This window comes from Vulpes vulpes, chromosome 10 (assembly GCF_048418805.1).
Source record: "Vulpes vulpes isolate BD-2025 chromosome 10, VulVul3, whole genome shotgun sequence".
NCBI classification, from domain to species: domain Eukaryota; kingdom Metazoa; phylum Chordata; class Mammalia; order Carnivora; family Canidae; genus Vulpes; species Vulpes vulpes.
The window spans coordinates 73,712,273-73,726,320 of NC_132789.1; the positions used below are offsets into that span (position 1 = coordinate 73,712,273).

Genomic DNA, 14,048 nt, shown 5'->3' on the forward strand with positions numbered 1-14,048 from the left:
TTCGCTGGTAAATTCCACATGGAATTTACTTAGACATTATACCATGTAGGTATAATGGAGCAAAAAATAAATATAGCTCAATGAAGACTGAGAGTCCTAAGAGTTAAAAAAAAAAAAAAAATCCTTATAAAAACCCCAATAGTAAAGTCCTAATAGTAAAAAAAAAATCCTAATTAAAATCCTAATAAAAATCCTAATAGTAAAAAAAACTTTTTAAACATAAAAAAATTATATATATGAAGAAAAATAATTTTATTATTGTAATATAGTGATATGAATAGATAGCAAGTTGATCTCAAGAGTTGAAAATATTAATTTATCATTTAGAAAACTGATACTGTTTTTTGAACTGATTTAGCAGCAATCTTTAATCAATGAAAATGCAATCAGCCAATGGGACAGATACCTAAGCACTGTAATCTCAACTCAAAAGTATCAAAAACAAAACAAAAACCCCAATATTCTTTTTAAAATTATGTATTTTTAAATAACAATATTCTTAATTCAAAACACTTTCAATTGTTTTGGAGAAAACTTTTATAAACTATAGTATATACTGAAATAATAACATTCATAATCAACTTTGGTCTCAAGGTTATACCTGAGCTATTCTTTTACATGAAGACATAACTTATATGTTCTATAGAAACTGGTAGGTATAATAAGCCATCAAGGCAATGATATCCATTATTTATAATATAAAGCAAAAAAAAAAAGTAGTGCTTATTTTATGTACACAGTTTGAAATCTGAAATAAGGGACGCCTGGATGTCTCAGTGGTTGAGCATCTTCAGCTCAGGGCATGATCCTGGAGACCCAGGATCGAGTCCCACCTCGGGCTCCCTGCGTGGAGCCCGCTTCTCCCTCTGCCTATGTCTCTCTCTCTCTGTAGCTCTCATGAATAAATAAATAAAATCTTTTTTTAAAATCTGAAATAAAATATTTATAAAATAAATATTAAGTATCCGGATGAACCTCAAAAATAGAATTAAAATCATATTTTCTGAAAAGAAAAATGCTAAAGTATAATTCTGAATTTCCAGTATTTTTGAAAATTCACATTTCTCTTACAGAGATTCTATATGTGTTCTGCAGAATGTTAAATATAATTAATGTATATTTGCCTTGGAATAGTAGATAACTAGAAAAAAGGAAATATTCACAAGGCTATTTTTTTTTTTTTTTACTAATGCAGAGAAACAATTTTCTTACAATGTCATTTGCCTTCATGAAAATTTTCAAATGGGCATTTACTGTTTGATGTATATATGTATTTATACAAACACATATATGCGGGTGTATCGTTACCTCCATTGAGATCCGTCTATGTATACGATTTCTAAGACAAACGCCCGTAGGTGACTGTACTTCATCAGATGATGTCCCAGAAGCTTGGTCACTCTCACCATCTGATCCCATTTTTAGATTTTCATGAACAATATCTGTATCACAAAAAGGAAACATCATTTATCTTCAAAGATATATTTTATACACTACTATATCACACAATTTATTATCACTGCAAATAAGATATAGGTAGCTAACACACAAAAATCATCCTACATTCTCAGGATGCCTAGGTGGCTCAGTCATTTAGTGTCTGCCTTCCACTTGGGGCGTGATCCCAGAGTCCTGGGATTGAGTCCCACATTGGGCCCGCTTCTCCCTCTGCCTGTGTCTCTGCCTCTCTGTGTCTCTCATGAATAAATAAATCAAATCTTTTTTGTTTTGTTTTGTTTATTTATGATAGAGAGAGAGAGAGAGAGAGAGAGAGAGGCAGAGACATAGGCAGAGGGAGAAGCAGGCTCCATGCACCAGGAGCCCGACGTGGGATTCGATCCTGGGTCTCCAGGATCGCACCCTGGGCCAAAGGCAGGCGCTAAACCGCTGTGCCACCCAGGGATCCCCAATAAATAAAATCTTAAAAAAGAAAAAAATCATTCTACATTCTGCTGCTCCAGGTGTGTAGCTAATAGAGCAAAATAGAACTCAGATGTCTTGAAACTAGTGACAAACCCTTCACACTCTTGAGATTATGAAAAATATGAAAAAAAAATTAACAACCAAGTTATTATCAGGAGATGAATAATAAAATTACAGACTGGAAATAACACAAGGATTACTTAGTTCTCTCATTTTCTAGATCTGAGAACTGAGACTTTGAAAGGTTAAATGATTTTCAAAGGTTACACAGCTCAGGCAGAGCTAAAATAGAAACCTGACCTTTAGCCTTTTATTTAGTTTAGTATTTTTTCTGTAAAGTAATGGTGCTACTGAGTCTATAGCTAAATGATCTACTTCTTTGAATATTCTTTAAAAAAAATTTTTAAAGCCACAAATGCAGCTTCCCCTCTCCAGTGTTAAAAATAAAAGAACAATTCAAAAATTATTCAGTGATTATCTATTTAACTATAGAAACAGGCAAAAACATATTTAAATTATCAAAGTGGTGATTTTTGTTTCTGTTTTCTAATTAATGATAAAAGTTAAATGGGAGAGGAGGAAGATTAATTCCATCTGGAAATACATTAAAAACAAACTTGTATACCTGCTTACATTTGTGTTTGTCAATCATCCTGTAATTCATCTAGCAAGAGTTGCCCAGCAGAAACAAATACTAGATCTCAAACACATTTCTTACTACTGTTTTTCTTTATACAATTATTCATTTCCCAAGAAGTATCATATTGCTTCATGCTAGAATGTTTTAACACAACACACTTTCTCCTCTTTCTTTTATTCATAAGAGATGCCTTTCCCCAATTTACCAATTTGGTAAACTCATACTTATTTTTCAAAACTATGTTAAAAAAAAAAAAAAACTATGTTCATTTGTCATCAGTGAAATCTTTTCTACACTCAGACACAGATGACTATTGTGCCCACACTTACCACATCTACTGCACTGAAGTGCATTTTTTGGTTTCATATGATTTTATAGCAAGTTATGAGATCCCTTGGGGCAGGATTTAGCTCATTCACTTTAGTATTCCCCAAACTTAACAAAGTGCCTGGCATTTAGAAGGTGCTCAAAAAATAATCCAATAAATTGAATATTAACTACAAATCAAAAAATGTTCTATATAACTGCACCTTTTCTTTCAAATGAAATGTTATATGAAACACCAATATGTAAAACAAAGTAGTATTTTAGTTACAAGTTTGCATTTTTAATGAATATTTGCTTATGAAAATGGGAACTGTTTAACAAAAAAATGAACCAAAAGAACTTATCCAAATCAGTCTTAGAATTCCCTAAAATTTTTTTTGTCTTGATAACACATTATTTTCTTTTTAGAAAGAGAAAATACGTGTGTAGGAGCGGGGAACAGGGAGGCAGAGGGGGAAATCATCTTAGGCAGATTCCAGACCCAGCTCGGGAGCCCAACCAGGCAGGGGGTTGGGGGAGGGCTTGACCTCATGACCCTGAGTTCGTGACCTGAGCCAAAACCAAGAGTCAGATGTTTAACCAACTGAGCCACCCACGTGTCCTTTGAAAACACATTATTGAGAAAATCCCTACTCACAATGATAAGCAGTTGCAAATATGATGGCTTTTAATAGATTGATATGTAATTTAAGAATATAGTTCAATTACATAAAGATTTCTGGAGAAATTTTATATTAAAATCTAAACAAAAAATTAACTTGGGAATAAAATTCAGTGTGTTGATAACTAAATCCTAATCTGCTGTTAACATATCTGAGACCAAGGATTCTTTTCTGTTACACTTTTAAAATATTAAAGATGGGGCAGCCCACGTGGCTCAGCGGTTTAGCGCTGCCTTCAGCCCAGGGCCTGATCCTGGAGTCCTGGGATCGAGTCCCGTCAAGCTCCCTGCATGGAGCCTACTTTTCCCTCTGCCTGACTCTCTCTCTCTCTCTCTGTCTCTCATGAATAAATAAATAAAATCTTAAAAAAATATATTAAAGATAATTTAACCAGGTCTTCTTTTTTCTGGCAAAATCTGAAAACTTTCTTCCTCAAGGAAATGTTGAATAAAATGTAATAATACTTTAAAATATATAGCTGAGTTTGCAAGAATATGTGCATAGTACTCAGGAAGCAGAGACAAAGAGAGAACTGAGGGCCAAAAGCTGTTATGCATAAATTGAGTCTGTCATTCTCTCAGGGAGGAGTTGTTGATCTTGGTAAGAAGGTGTTGGGAGTTTAGCTGCCACACTGGGATTAAAGAAGTGTCAGGTGTCTGAGGTGCAAGTGAGAGCTTCCTAAAGAAAAGGACAAGACTCTCAAAGTCCTATAAAGGGCATAATTAAATCTGTTCTACTGCACAAGGACTACATAGGAGCACATTCATCTCAGACTATATAAATAAATACTTGAGTACCATCTGATTCAACCAAGAAATTGTTCGTGTCATTAACAAACAAGTGTAGTTCCAACATGAGTATCAGTATTTTTATTTCCACTAATAAGATAAAAGTTAAACAAGGAAGGCTTATGTCAAAACTTCACTCATTTGTCAATGGTGTGAACAACCTCTTTGCTCAATCAGGTAATAGTTTTTGTATACTAGAAGAATATTTACCTCTCAAATGGCCAATTTTGTGCCATTCACAAGTGTATAAAAGCTACAAATATAACACACTGTTAAACTGAATATGCATTACTAACATTTTCAATATTACTTTCTTAAATTCAGACCAAAGATCAGCAAAGGTGACCTGTTTTTGTATGGCTCCTAAGGTAAAAATATTTTCTGCATCTTTAAAGAGTTATTTTTAAAAATCCGAAAAATTTGCAACAGAGACCATATGTGGCCTACAAAACCTGAAAAATTTACAATCTGGCCCTTTGCATAAAAGTTTGCCAATCTCCACTAGACAACAAAACAATAAACCAAGTCCTGATCTGAATGTTTTCCAATTTCGGTGGGGTCCCTTCATGGTCAACTTCAAGCTACAACATGATCAACACCAAGCATAGAGTTGGGAAGAAATGTACATACCGCTACATAAAATTTTGGCTATAAGATACAACAGAAATAACCCCAAAAGCAGAGGTAATAGTGTAGTAAAATAATTTGGAAATAATGACCTTTAAAGATTCATTACTTTTGTTTTTAATTAGCTTAATTATAGGTTTTTAACATGTAAATTTTAATAATGGCTATATTTAACAACCAGCTTGCAAAACTCCTTAAATTTAACAATCATCTCTCATGAACCAGTGTGAGCCAATTCCAGCACACCATTCCACAAAGTTACATCTGCAGGGATTAAGGTGACCTACATTTCTCCCATAGATAAAATCCCACTGTATATTCCTCATATTAACAAAACTCAAAAGCTCATATTCCTCAAGTTAACAAAACACATGAGTAAATAACCTACCATGGCAAAGGAAGCAGATAAGCAAGCGGCAAAAAAAAGCCTTAGAAACTTATGTCATGAGGCTATAAAATCATTATGCTTAAATGGATTTTATTTTATTTTTATTTTTTTAAAGATTTTATTTATTTATTCATGAGAAACACAGGCAGAGGGAGAAGCAGACTCCATGCAGGGAGCCCAATGTGGGACTCGATCCTAGGTCTCCAGGATCACACCCTGGACTGAAAGGTGGCGCTAAACCGCTGAGCCACCTGGGCTGCCCTTAAATGGATTTTAAAAATCAAAACATAGAGGGATCCCTGGGTGGCGCAGCGGTTTGGCGCCTGCCTTTGGCCCAGGGCGCGATCCTAGAGACCTGGGGTCGAATCCCACGTCGGGCTCCCAAATAAATAAAAAATAAAAATCAAAACATAGAGACACCTGAGGGGCTTAGTTCATTAAGCATATGCCTTTGACTTAAGCATATGCCTTTGACTCTGGTCATGATCCCGCGATCCAGGGACCGAGTCCCACATATCTGGCCCCCTGCTCAGTGGAGAGTCTGTTTTTCCCTCTCTGTCTCCCATCCCCTAGCTCATGTGCTCTTTCTCAAATAAATAAATAAAATCTTTAAAAATACCTTTTAAAAATATAAAAATAAAAACACGATAGTAAGATGCTATCAAAAAATACCAGAGAAATAAACAGAAACTTGCAGGTATGTATCTTTCCTAAATATTTAGAACGACATAGTGATATAAGAATAGCAGCTCAGGTGACATTCATGTATACAAATCATTGCACTGGGCTCTTGTATGGCGATGATCTGGAATTACTATGGTAAGACCCTAAATTAAGCACGATCTTCAAGATTTCATTTTGAAATTTTGCATCCATTTCCTAAGGGTTTTGTTTCTTCCTGATGGATAGGTTTTCAAATATTACTCCTATGTAGTGTCAGCACTAGTACCTCTGTAGAGCCTTCTTTCTGCTATCTCTGTTATTTTCACCTTGATTTTTAGTTTACAAAAAAATCAGATAATGAAGGCTAGCTGACTTCCATACAACTCTAACAATAGCTATGTATATGATCTACAGTAAGAAAATTTAAAAAAAAAGCCATTAAATTACCTAATCTGCTTCCATTTCTGGGCATTGCCATGAAAGATCCAAGGCTTCCTCCAATAACACTATGTGGTCTCCGCAATGGGGGCTTCTTGAAGGACCCTGTGTACTGGTGAAGGAAGGAATGCATACTGTGAGAGGTTGGAGGCCTGCCATTCTTCACAATAGGCTCTGTGGTTCACAGTATCCAAAATCATTCCATTAGCAGCCCAAGATCCAGGATCACATGAGAAGGATTGAGAAAGCAAAACAGAAAACAAAAGGTTTATGAGATTAGTAACATTTAAGAGTTCTTTGGCTGTCTATACAAAGAAACAGAATTAAATAATTTCTATGAAAAAACACAGAAAACACTTTAATATTTGAAAGTAGTCTAATCACTTAAATATCCACTTTTGGAAATAACCAAAATTGGTTAGCAATCATAAAACTACTAATACAGTCCACAGATTTCAACCATTTGCTTATTTTAATGTATCTCAAGCTTATTTCCAAACTACTGTACATTTACTAACTGCCTCAAATATCCCTTATAATTAGGCATGCTAGAGTATATAAATGACATGGTCCTGGCCTGAATGCATTTATGTCCTTATTTGCTATACGTTCAAAAGGTACGTCAGTTAGTGGTTAAGCACAGAAGTACTTAAGCACAGATCAATATAGAGGTTCTGAAATTTATTACCCAAAATTTAGGACTTTCAATATAAAGAGGTTTTCACTTTTTATTTATTTTTTTTTTAAAGATTTCATTTATTTGTTCATAGAGACACAAAGAGAGACAGAGAGGCAGAGACACAGGCAGAGGGAGAAGCAGGCTCCATGCAGGGAGCCCGACGTGGGACTTGATCCCGGGTCTCCAGGACAGGACAAAACCCTGGACCCAAGGCGGTGCTAAACTGCTGAACCACCCAGGTTGCCCAAGGTTTTCGCTTTTTAAAGAAATTACAAATGTATACACAAGCAGAAACATTTAAAAAATATAAACCTTAAAATTTATTTAATTGTAATTATATATGTATTATATATGTAATTATATATAATTGTAATTATATATTTAATTGTAATTAAATTTATTTAATTGTAATTGAAATCCTGTTTTGTAATGCTTATGAGGAATCTCAGGATTCCTTTCCACCTCTAAGGAAGAGCTCTAAAATAGGTTAAAGACATGATACATTCTTCTATGACAAATAATTAGTCTTTTGTATTAGAATTATGTTTTACTGGTAGTAATCAAGGAATTTTAAAAGGAACTAGGCTTCTCTGAATATCTTCTCCTCTAAAATGGAACCAGCTCTTCTTTTGTAGTTGATAATCAGAAGCAAGAGTATCTCCTGATGTGGGTATTTCCCCTACCTGTAAAGGTTTATGAGACACAAAGAACAAGAAGACTTTATGACCCACACCTCTACTGATAATGGCTGCATAAAAGAAGATGGGAGAAGGAGGATGACCCAAAGGGCCCTTAGGGGTCAAAGAGAGCTCAAGTTATCTAATTTTGGTAAAACACCAGACTGGAAAAAGGAAAAGTACCTAACTAGTAACAGATAATGCCTGTCTAAAGTGTCCCATGGCCTGTACATTCCTTGGTGGTAGCTGGCTGATCAAGGATTTAAGGGATCTTAAGCTTAGTAAAATAACCAACGATTTAATAATGAATGCAGAGGAGATATATAATACAAATGCAAAAATGAAATAGTCAAATAGTGTAAGATATAGGCTAGAACATATTTAAAAATTTCCTCTATGTTATAATATTTCATATCTGGAATTATAATAAAATACATATATATTCTGCCTATAGACAACATGTTTTAGTCACTCTGTAAAGTTATCCTGGGGATTAGAGCTTTACAGTCTTGAGGAATATAGCTTAAAAAAATCATAAAAACATTCAATTAGTCAGTGGACATTTATTTATTGTGTGCCTACTATTCCAGGTCCTGGGCATCAACAGGTGAACAAAACAAGCAAAATACTACTCTCTAAGGCTGTAAGATTTTATGGAGGGGAAACAAATAAGAAACTAACGAATAAGAAAAATATCGGGGCACCTGGGTGGCTCAGTCGGATAAGCATCTGCCTTTAGCTCACATCATGATCCCAGGGGTCCTGGGATTGAGCCCTGTGTCAGGTTCCCTGCTCAGCAGGGAGTCTGTTTCTTCCTCTGCCCTTACCTGGCTCAAGCTGGCCTTCTTGCTAATAAATAAAATCTTAAAAAAAGAAAAATATCAGTGATAGGCAATATAGAATATAAAGGAATGCCTATTTTACAATGAATACTGAGTTAAAGTTCTCTCTGCAGAAGTATTTTTGACAGAGATACAAATGCAAGAAAGGGTCAATCTAAGTTAAAAAATATTCCAGACAGAGGGTAAAGCTGCTGCAAGAGTTAACACGTAGCAGGAGTTTGACTTCCTAGGGCAGCAGTCATCAAATTTTAGCAAGTTTCAGTATTAAAATACAAGACTGCTGGGCCCAACCTTCCAGACCTCCTGACTCTCAGTAGGTCTGACATGGAATCCTAAACTTGCATCTCTAACAAATTCTCAGGTGATGCTGAGGTTGCTGGTCCAGGGGTCAGACTCTGAAAACACTGTGTTAAAGGAACACAAAGAAGGCAAGTGTAGCTGTAGTACACATACATTATTTAGTGAGGTCAGAGAGATAAGCAGGTTTGTAGGTAACCATAAAAGTTCAAATTTTATTCTGAGATTAGAATCAGTTCTGGTAGCTTGGAAGCAGGTAGTAATATGATTTCATTCATGTTTTAAAAATACCACTCTGAGGGGTCAGGGATGGTGGGAGATAAGAGGTGGAATAACTATAAAGAGGTAGCATGAGAGGGATGTCTTTGTGGTAATGGAATACCTCCTTATCCTGAGTGCAGTCATGGTTATATGAATCTACACATGATACAATGGCACAAAACTATACTCACACTTCCAGTATTAATTTTCCAAGCTTGATAATGGTTTATAGTTAAGGAAGATGTAACCAAAGGAGGGAACTGAGAGAAGAGCACAGGGACCTCTCAGTACTATGTTTACAACTTCCTTTGAATCTATAATTATTTAAAAATTTTTTAAAAAATTGAACATTACTCTTGTTGCTGTTGGAGAACAGATGAGAGGAAATTAACAGAAAGGAAACAGAAGAGACTACTATAGTATCCTAAACAATAGTGGTGGCCTGGACTGAATGGAGAGGAGGAGGCAAATTTAGGATATATTATAAAGACAGAATCAAAGGCTAGCAGACATGGCTACAAAATTACTTTCATACATATTCTCCAATCCAGCTTTTAGTGAGGACCTATATTAAAAACATCTATCTAAAGAAAAATTTTAAAGCTACAGCAGAGCCTCTGTTAAAAATAAATAATAATACATAAAAAGGACAATAGCTGTAACCATGTTATCAAGCATATATGTAACTATCATTAATAGTGAGTTTTTAAAAGTTATTTACATGGTAAATACATAGGAAACTAAAATGATAAAAGGGAGAAGGGGGAAACAAGTGTCAAAAAGAAAAATCAAGGATGATTCCTGGTTTTCTAGTTTTAAGAAGTTTAGGTTAAGTGAGGGAAATTGGAAAAGAAGCAGATTTGAGAGGAAGGAAATCAAGAATTATGGTTTGGTAGTATTAAGTTCAACTTCTATTAAATATCTATATGGAGAAGCCAACTAATATTTGGATGTGAATCCAGAGATCCAGACAAAAATCCTGACTAGAAATACAGATTTAGGAATAGCCAGCATACACATAGTAGCTGAAATCAAAGGACTGGATAACATCAGCCCAAGGAGAGTGTACAGAAAAGAGAATAGGGTCCATGAATCATAAAATACTCCAACATTTCAAGAGTATGACAGCAATTGATTGGAAGTTCAATAAGACAATATGTTGTATTTAAAAAAATGGAAACTTTTAAGACATCATGCTAAGTGCAAGAAGTCAGATACAAAAGGACAAATACTGTATGATTCCACTTATATGAGGTACCTTGAAATTCACAGAAGACAGAAAAGTAAAATAGTTGTTACCCGAGACTGAAGGAAGGGGAGAACAGAGAGCTATTATTTAATGAATATAGAATTTCAGTTTGGAATGGTGAAAATTCTGGAGATAGATGGTGATGTGATGGCTGCACAACAATGTGAATGTCCCTAATGCCACTAAAACTAAAAACTTCAAAGTAGTTAAAATAGTAAATTATACATTATGTATACTTTACTACAGTATTTTTTTAAATTTTTAATATTTTATTTATTTATTCATGAGAGACGCAGAGAGAGAGAGAGAGAGAGGCAGAGACACAGGCAGAGGGAGAAGCAGGCTCCACGCAGGGAGCCCAACGTGGGACTCGATCCTGGGTCTCCAGGAATCCACCCTGGGCTGAAGGCGGCGCTAAACCGCTGAGGCATCTGGGCTGCCCACAGTATTTTTTTTTAAGATTTTATTTATTTATTCATGATAGAGAGAGAGAGAGAGAGAGAGGCAGAGACACAGGCAGAGGGAGAAGCAGGCTCCCTGTAGGGAGCCCAATATGGGACTCGATTCCAGGACCTCAGGATCACGACCTGAGCCGAAGGCAAATGCTTAACTGCTGAGCCACCCAGGTGTCCCTACCACAATATTTTTTAAAGTAATGACGATCTGTATGAAAAACAGCAGATCTCTTATTCTACAAAGTAGTTAGTTCAAAGTAAGACTTCCTAATGATTTTTAACGTAACATGGCAATCATGATTTCAAGCATCTTATTCATTTGGATTTTCTGATTATGTGAACTATCAGCAGGAACATGTGATTTCTTAGCCCATGCTGTACTCTTCCTTATTCCCTACCCCTAATCCTGCTCTTTTAACACTATTAATACCTAATCCTAGTCAGACCCTACATACAGCCATAATCTGTGCTTTCAACCTCATCCTCTCATGAACCCTTGCTATTTGTAAGAGTCAGCACTACCTACAACCTCCTATTGGTCATCCACTCTTGCAAAAAACTTCACTGCTATCATCTATCAGATCATCAAGAGAAAGGGAAAAAACCTGGGTGAATGACAAAGTCTCACAATATCCACCAACTAGGCTTGTTGACTCTAAACAACTTAATAAACTGCCCCATTACACAGACTGAGTAGTAAAGAAAAGGAACTGGAATATCTGGAAAACTAGATCATTTCAATCTTTGCTGTTTTGGGGGGTTTCTTCAGATTCTAAGTAATCATGAGAAGTGTCATTCTGTTAAATTTATTTTATTATACTTCCTAAGAACATAAAGATGCAGTTTTCTTTAAGAATTTTAGTCGTCAAAAAAAGTAACTTTTGTTGTAACTGCATTTGAAAGCCCTCAAATAATATATGTATAATAAAACATTATTCTTGCTTTTTTTTAAACTGTGATCTATTTTCTCCCTCATATTTAAATTGTCACCTATTCCATTCATCAAATTCAGTAATTTTAACAAATATTCTCAATAGAGTAATGTTAACTACTTAGACAAGATCCTGAAATACCTTAACTTTTCTGTGATATGTCTAAAAATACTATTAAAAACATTTACTGAGGGTGTCTAGGTGGCCTAGTTGGTTAGGAGTCCAACTCTTGATTTCAGTTCAGGTCATGATCTCAGGATCATGAGATCGAGCCTCACCACAGGACTCTGCACTGGGCTTGGGATTCTCTCTCCCCCTCTCTTTCTCCCCTTCAACCCCCCACCCAGCCCTCTCAAAAACAAACAAACCCCCAAGGTTTAATTAAAAGACCAAGAATTCAAAGAGGGTCTGAGAGAGAATTAAGGATTTTGCTCCTAGTAAGAAGAAAAAAATAAGACATTATAAAATTATCTTTGAGTTTTGACCCAAATGAAAAATGTGTCCCCTTCCAAAATTTAAGTTATATCCAAATTATTATTTTTAAAAAATGTTTCTACTGAATTTATCTGTCTCCTCTCCCATAATACAACCAGCCAGATAAACTTGAGTAAATAATGATCCTTCTGAGAAAACAGATAAATTAAAGGTTGAGTAAGATAAATTACTTACTCAGAGACAAAAACTAATAAGGGGCGTGTTAGTGTATCCCAAATCCTAATCCATGACTTTTAACTAAAATTCAGAGCCCGTTGCATTATACCTTTCCCTCTCTCACAACAAGGACATTTACATTCAGCAGAAGTGAGTAAGGGTATTCATGCTTTCACCTACTGCCACAAATTTCTAACAAAAGAATTTCAGGCACAGGGAAGAAAGGCTTCCAGAGAATGTGTACATGACATACTGGCAGTCATTCCTGCAACTCCTTCATGATTATTACTATAACATCCCCAGGGTTATTTCAGTTTTAAAATATGTATCCCTGTTCTATAAATTTCATCAGGATTTTACATTTTAATCTACTCAATTTTTTAAGCTCTTTTCATTTTATATCAGCATCTGTGTATTACTTTACATTGTAAAAAAGAACTGTCAAACACATGAAATGTTATATGCCTATCTACTGTTAAGTAGTATATTATGGATATCTCAATATTATGGATAGATTCTATAGTAAATATAAAATAAGGAAAGAGTAAGATTCACTCATGTCATGAACTTTGTCATTTATAGTCCATATGCATATATACTGCCACAAAACTATGAGGAACATCAAACAGGAATTTCACAAACTTACTACACTTTTAAGCTGTGTTAACTTAGATTATCTTAAAAACCATTATTTAACAACTAGGATGATATTATATAAGGTATTCTTATTTAAGAGCCAATTAAAAAAACAGAAAGAGTGAAGTAAGTCAATCGGAGAAGGACAAACATTATATGGTTTGATTCATACGAGGAATATAAAAAATAGTGAAAAGGATTAAAGGGGAAAGGAGAGAAAATGAGTGGGAATTATCAGAGAAGGTGACAGAACATGAGACTCCTAACTCTGGGAAACGAACAAGGGGTAGTGGATGGGGAGGTGGTGGGCAGGGGGATGGGGTGACTGGGTGATGGGCACTAAGGGGGGCACTTGACAGGATGAGCACTGGGTGTTATACTATATGTTGGCAAATCGAATGCCAATAAAAAAATACACACACACACACACACACACACACAAAAAGAAAGATAAACAGGATCGGAAAATCCATAAGGGTTAGAGACCAGGTATAATAACACTCCTGTAGTAAGAATGAAACATTCCAATAAGTAAGCGCGAGCAAAAGTCACGTAGTCTTCTGTTTCCTAAGAACTAGAGAACAAGACAAATAAACAAAAGGAAGCTATTAGGAACTTATCAGAAAATTAAATTCACATTCAATTTATAAAGTAATTAAAAAGGAGAAGCATCTCTCCTTCCCTCCCCTCCCCAGCCAAATATTTACCATTATCCTTGCTGCTGTTTTCTTCAATGGTCATTTGTTCCGCCAATTCAGACAATGATTCATCAATAGTCTGGCTTCCTCGAAGAGTGAGGGATAGCCTTCTCTTAAATTTTTTCATCCTATCAACTGAACGTGACTTGAACAATCCTAAAAAGAAATAATTAAAAAAATTTTAAAAAAAGAATGAACACAAAATTAAAGCTTAA

At 35.2% G+C, this 14,048-nt stretch overlaps 1 protein-coding gene across 10 annotated transcripts in view; it reads right to left on the reverse strand.

The window, feature by feature from the left end:
• CDK17 (cyclin dependent kinase 17) overlaps positions 1-14,048 on the reverse strand; it is a 109,458-nt gene that overhangs the window by 32,055 nt on the left and 63,355 nt on the right. For all 10 annotated transcript variants that reach the window (XM_072724618.1, XM_072724621.1, XM_072724625.1 and 7 more), the window contains exons 2-4: positions 13,843-13,989; positions 6,466-6,630; positions 1,309-1,442 (exon numbers count right to left, since the gene is read on the reverse strand). In XM_072724618.1, coding sequence (XP_072580719.1) covers positions 1,309-1,442; positions 6,466-6,630; positions 13,843-13,960 — 417 coding nt within the window. In that variant the 5' untranslated portion in view covers positions 13,961-13,989. The remainder of the gene's footprint in view (positions 1-1,308; positions 1,443-6,465; positions 6,631-13,842; positions 13,990-14,048) is intronic.